The 6,441-nt window shown below is 34.8% G+C and overlaps 1 protein-coding gene across 1 annotated transcript; it reads right to left on the reverse strand.

The window, feature by feature from the left end:
* Positions 1-268: 268 nt before the first annotated feature.
* LOC104607865 (proline-rich family protein) lies at positions 269-3,671 on the reverse strand. The gene is made up of 3 exons (XM_010273622.3): positions 3,350-3,671; positions 2,506-2,640; positions 269-840 (listed from the first exon to the last, which is right to left on the reverse strand). The coding sequence occupies exons 1-3, from the start codon at positions 3,527-3,529 to the stop codon at positions 475-477; spliced, it is 681 nt and encodes a 226-aa protein (XP_010271924.1). The 5' UTR covers positions 3,530-3,671; the 3' UTR covers positions 269-474.
* Between the last annotated feature and the right edge of the window lie 2,770 nt (positions 3,672-6,441).

Here is a 6,441-nt window from a genome sequence, read left to right on the forward strand (position 1 = left end):
TCGATTCTTGATCAAGAAGTTTATCTTCCTTTCAGGTTTCAGATGTTCAAACTAATCCAGATGGTGGATATTACAAGAATAGTTACGAGCTGTGTCTTTAAACTAGAAGTTTCGGGCTTGAAGCTAACAAAACAAGGCTTAGACACTCGGTGAGCACGGTCTTGAAATTGGCTTCCAAAACAACAAAGGAAATTCTCATCATGGAGTACGGAATAGACTGTTATAGTCTTGGGTCTAACGCATTTGGTAGTTGGCCTGAACCTCAGAATGACACTTAGAAATAACACAATTGATGATTAATGAAATGGCTCTACAATATGGGTTTGAATAGATTTAACTGCCTGCATAGGCTGATAACCAAGCAGGGTTGATAAGGACGATCTCTTATACATTAGTTCCTCTTTTAATCACATTTAGATAATCAAAGAAGTATACAAAGATGAAGTACAAAGTACAAAATCTCAATTGAAGTGCTCAAGACATATTGCTTACACTCGAACTGGGAGTTTCTGCCTGGTTGTTTGATTCAACCTGAACTTGTGGAACATCTGGTGTGGAGCTTTCTGCTATAGCTGGAGCAGATTCAGGTTTGGCTGGCAATGAAGCTTCAATAATTTCTGGTGGCTTAAACTTGTCGATATAATAACTAAGAGATGGGCCTGTATACTCTGTGGTCTGCACCTGAGGTTGGTTTTTGCCAACTTGCAGAAGTATTGAAGAAGCTGCAGCAATGGAGATAAGGGCCAAACCAGCAGCGATTGCTGCTGTGTTTTCTGCTCCTTCAGCAGAGGTACCTGCATTCCCTGAACTGATTGCACTCTCTGCCACATAAACTGCTGGCTGCCAAATCATATACAAACTAAAGGTATTAGTTAAAATATTGAAGCTTACAGTTTAGTTAGTCCAAGCTGCCAGAGACCCTTGATTGTGAATAACCTCGGTATTTGGGCCAATCCTATGGCCAACAGAGAAAACCAACATTGGTGGACAAAGGTGTTTTGCTACACTCTTGCAATAACATTTCTATCTGTATAAGTTTAACTGTTTTATTTTCCTATTCAAGTTAATTTGTCTATGCAAGCACCCATGATGTTACACTTTGGCAGCTATGAACAGGCCTTCACTACACTGGAATAGTAGCTACTCAGTGAGAATAAGACCAACCAGACAATACAATGGACTAGTTAATCCTGTCTAGAGAGAAACTTATACTTGATCCGATGGGTAGAACTAGTCAAGGTGATGTGGCAATACGGGGTGACTTGTTTTGGAGATTTTCAAACGTCAAATCTTTGAAAATATATATAGATATAGATAGATAGATAGATACACATATACATACATACATGTGTGTGTGTGAACACGTGCGTGCATGAGTGTGTGTGTGTGTAGTCCATTGGTTGAGTTAGGTAGTCATTCAGGAGCAACAACATTTACTGTTCAGGGAATGAAGGTTCAAATCATTCTTCAACACAAATCTTGATGTATGGAAAACTGAGTAACAGCCAAAAATTGGATTATGAGTTCACCAATATCAACATCTTTCCTTGTGGAATTTGAGACTGCTACATGGAAAAGAATTAAAAGAGTAGTTTGTTATCTATGTTTCTTGTTTAGGGAAAAAAAAAAAAGAGGGCCCCTCATCAGATGCACTGTAGAAAAAAAAAAAAAGTAACTGAAAAAATACTAACTTGTACCTTGCAATGAACAAGAAATGTAGACTTCATTATATGTTAATAGAATGCAGGAAAGACACTTCTAAGTTTATTCCCTGGAGATATTTCAATTTAACACCAATTTGCCAATTTTTACATCAGGGGCCACTGCTTGTTTCAATGGTAAAATCTACGACCAACAAGCATTATGCATCCCTTTTTATCTTTTACAGAATTAAATTATTGTAATCAGATACGAATTAGTTGAACACCAAGTTAAATTCTTAAAGTTTATCTGAAAAGTGTTTGCATGTAGAAGAGTGAATAACTTTAAAGAAGATTGAAATACAAGTAATTTCTCAGAAAATAAGCAACATTCTTAAGCACCTTCACTTGTTAGTTTCTTCATACACAATAAAACATGTAGAATTTTCTTGGAAACAATGCTAGTTTCCTAGGAATGATTCATTCATTTTTCAATTTATGATTGAGTTATACTGTGCTCATTACAGAAAAGAAAAGGTATCACATTCTGATCATGGGTTAGTCAGAATGTATAAGTTTCTTGGTATCTAACCATTGTCCTAAGAACTGGCTTAGTCAGTCTCTAATAACCATCAGCCTGAAAAGCCACTCCAGCTTTAGATTTTCATTTTTTTTTAAATTCTGTTCTGGATGCAGCAGTCTTTCAAGGACTCAAGAAACCATAAACTGATTTGGTTCTTTCCTTCTGTACCTTAGGTTTATGGTCCTTAATAATCCAATGGTTTATAAGACCAATAGTTCTAACTAAATTTTATTTCATCAATTACTATGTGATTAGGAACAGATAACAAATGATAATACTAACCTCAACAGAGTATATATTTGTTTGCCCTGCAGTGTCCTTCTCAACGTAGCCCGTCCAACCTCTTTTACGAGGTGGGTATGTCCCGACCACTTTCGTTTTCTCCCCAGCTAACCATTCCATACTGACCTTGCCAACCTGTATTCAACATGGATTCATCATCATTATTTTCCATGTTGAATGCCTAAATCATCCATTTAATACAGTTAGAGTTTATATACAATCCTGAATCAAACTGAGAAATTTTATAAAAAAACAAACCTTCGGGTTCTGGTGGTCCGATTTGACTTGGACGAGTTTCAAGTGGATTCAAATGGTTCATCATTCAGACTTGGTGAATTTTAAAATGGGTCTACATGAAATATTGAAACATTCTTTTAGCATCTGAAATTTTATTTTAACATTTCATGTATTATCAGTATCATTGATTTTATGGAGGCCACAAAACAACTCACTAGGTAGAAGCTGGAGTTGGTCAACTAGGAATTCAATTAAACAAATTCAAATCACTGCAGAAAAATTCTCAATTTGTACAAATCTGAGCATATAAGACCTAAAGGAGGGAAAACTGAGATACAGACAATATTAAAAATACCCTCCAGACCATTATTAATCCATAAGTACTAATGCTAAGAACCCATAAAAAATCACAGTGTTCTTTTCTTTTCTATCTTGTTTTTTCTTAGCTCTGACATATATAGCCATTACCAAGTTCACAGTTCAGAATAAAAGCAAGGAGAGAAAGACAACGATGGCTGAATTGATTTCATAAACAGAAACAGTACAGGCAAGAACAAACAAACAAACAAATAGAGTAATTAGGAAGAAAAAAAAAGTCCCGCTTCACCTCCTTGTCAGGAGCACATTCTTCAACATTGCAGTCGGATTCCTCAGAGCTAGTGGTGGAGGAAGCTCGAATTCTGAAGGAGATGCCACTCCCCCCTGGTTTCTGCAACTTTTTGAGGAACCCGTGGGAGGGGAAAGCACGGGTGTTTGCAGAAAGCATAGTTTGTGAAGCAGAAGCCATGGGAATAAACCTGCAACAGAGAAAGAGAGAGAAAAGAGAAGGATATTATATTGCCCACATCTTTTTGTCTTCCAATTCGTCTGGTTTATGGGGGGGAGAGAGGGGGAGCGGTAGAGACCAGAGAGAGATGTTTGGTTAGCGTTTTGTGGCGGATTTGGATTTTGAATGGATTTTTTGTTAGCTACGTGTCCTCTCTTCTGCTGCTGCTACAAAATCAACAAGTACAAGTAGACAAAGAAAAGCATCTCCCTCATCTAGTCATCTCGCTCTGGTCATGGTTCGGGCCGTTTGGCCCATAGGAATCTTCAATTCCAAATGGATTCTCCAGGTGGAAATGGGCTTTGACTTGGGTTTGGGCTTGGCATGATCAGAATTGGTCGAAATACCATTTCAAATCAATAGCTCGGCCCATTGAGCTTTCCTGATTGTACAGGGATTTTTCTTTCGTAAGGAGGGAAATTATTTATTTTGGGAGCGGGTCTGCTGGTCGGATCGTTTAGGGTCGCGTGAAATGGTTTTCAGTTTTTCTTGTTGTGAGTTCAAAAAATAGAATAAAATTAAACAGACCGAAAACAAACTGTTTCTTAAAATAAAATAAAATGTGTTTTTTAAGCTTGAAACCAAAAATGTGTTTGAATTTTTAGTTTAAAAAACATGTTTTTGTTTTAAATCATACAATATATCTCATCACTTTTCATAAATCATACAATATCTATGATTCAACATTTGTTTTTTGTTTTGAAAATCAACATTTAGATGTTTTAAAAAAACATAAATCTATTTTTTTAAACAAAACCAACTTGATTTTCTTCTTAAACAAAACACGGTTCAAGAATCAAGAACATGTTGATTTTTTTTGTTATGATACCGGCTGCTTGATTGGTCAAACTCTTCCTATACCCATGTCTTCCTGGTGACCCAACATGCATGAACCCACATCAAACTGGACCGGTCCAGATATATTGATCAGTTGTTTAAAAGCCATTTGCATCAACTTAGTGTTAAAACATTCTAGAATATCAATTAAAGGGTAAAATGGGTAAAGACAAAATAAAAGAAAATTTTAAAATGTATTAGGTTCAGAAGATATTATATCAAGAGACTAGATTTACTCCTCACAGAGGGCGCCTCACATGTGCCTCACACACACATCCTACCATGCATTGGGAGCATCTCTCGTACTTTTAAATTATTATTCATGGGAGCAATGCACGGTGGAGATGCATGTGAGGCTCCCAAGTGTGAAGAGCAGATCCCGTTCCTAAATAAGGGCCCTATATCCATCCACATGAGGACCCAAGAAGAACTGTTAACAATATGCAATAGACCCATTTTCTAGGAGAAAAACCTATATCCTCTATCTCCCCTCTCCCATCTCTCCCCCTTAGGGGTAAGTAAAAACAATTGAAAAATTGAATCGCTCGAAATTGAACTGAAAACTCGATCGATTGGTTTAGTTTTGGTTAGTCAATATAGAAAACCGTTAGTTAGTTGAACCGACCAGTATAGATATATTTCTATATGTTATATATATTTATGTATATTATATATATATATATATATATATTATATTTTTATATATTATAAATTAATAAATATGCATTATATATATTATATATATTTATAATATATGATATATTATTTATTATTTTATATATTTATATATATATTTATAATATATATTATAAAATTTTAAAAACCAAAAAACTAACGAACTAAACCGACAATTAACCAAACCGATCAATCGATTAACTTGGATCAATTTCAATTACCGATTTTCCAAACCCCTACGGTTAGCCCCCTCATTTTCCCATCACCTTTTTGTCCAAACATGTCTCTCTCTTTTCCCTCAGCTATTACATTTCCTTTTCTCTCCTCCTCTCCCTCTTGTCTCTCTACTCTCTCTTCGATCCTGCACCACCACCACTACCCTGGCAGTCAATTTATGTATATATAGTTGTAGAAAAGCCCCAAAGTCATGTAATTAAGTTGAACAACCAAGGAATCTTTTACGTAGTAAATTGGTTTGGGTCTCATATTGCTCTAACACAATACTTTATTAACCAGCCTAATCTGAACCCCTAAACCCTAGAAATCTGGTCAAAATAAATTCTTCTTTTTTAACAAGATTAATAGTAAAACATTAAAACTTTAAATGAATAATTTAATTTAGAGTTATTGTTTGAAACAAGGTTTTGAAACCTGAATCCGATTCTGGCCACCATTTTTTGGTTCAGCGATTCATTCGTTTGGGTTGAATGGTTTGACCCATGACATCATAAATAAAATAAAATAATATAATATTTATAAATAACAAAAAATATCATAAAATTAAATAGATATAAGGAAAATGCAAAAAAAGCATGATATGGAAAGTTATAAATATATAAATATAAAAAAATAAAATGCAGCAAATACAAAAAAAAATGCAGAATTGCAAAAATACAGAAAAAATACAAAAAATTAAAACCTTCTTCGTATGTTCAATCACGCAGTGTCTTGAAGACATCATATGTATTCAACACCCTATCCCTAGAAAATGAAATATCCAACCAAAATGGAAAAGAAACTATATATATTGCTTACCAATAAAAGAAAAAATTCCTTTGTTTTTTCCCATTCCAAAAAAATAAAACCATGGTTTACATTATAAATCAATCATAGCAAATTAGCAAGGATTTGAACAAAATAATAAATTATATAGAAACAATTTGATTCACAAAAGCAATTAATGAATAGAAAATTAGCAATTTGCTAATCAAATAAACAAAAGAATTATTGCTTCATCGCCACCAGTAATGGTGGTGGCACACTGTCATAGAGAGGAGGAGAATGGAACCGCTGATCAAAATATTTTGTTTGGTCTGGTCGTTGGTGATTAAAATCGCCGCTACAACTAAAGATTCGCTGAC

The sequence above is a fragment of the Nelumbo nucifera genome, chromosome 7, assembly GCF_055504915.1.
Source record: "Nelumbo nucifera cultivar China Antique chromosome 7, China Antique-T2T, whole genome shotgun sequence".
Taxonomy (NCBI): domain Eukaryota; kingdom Viridiplantae; phylum Streptophyta; class Magnoliopsida; order Proteales; family Nelumbonaceae; genus Nelumbo; species Nelumbo nucifera.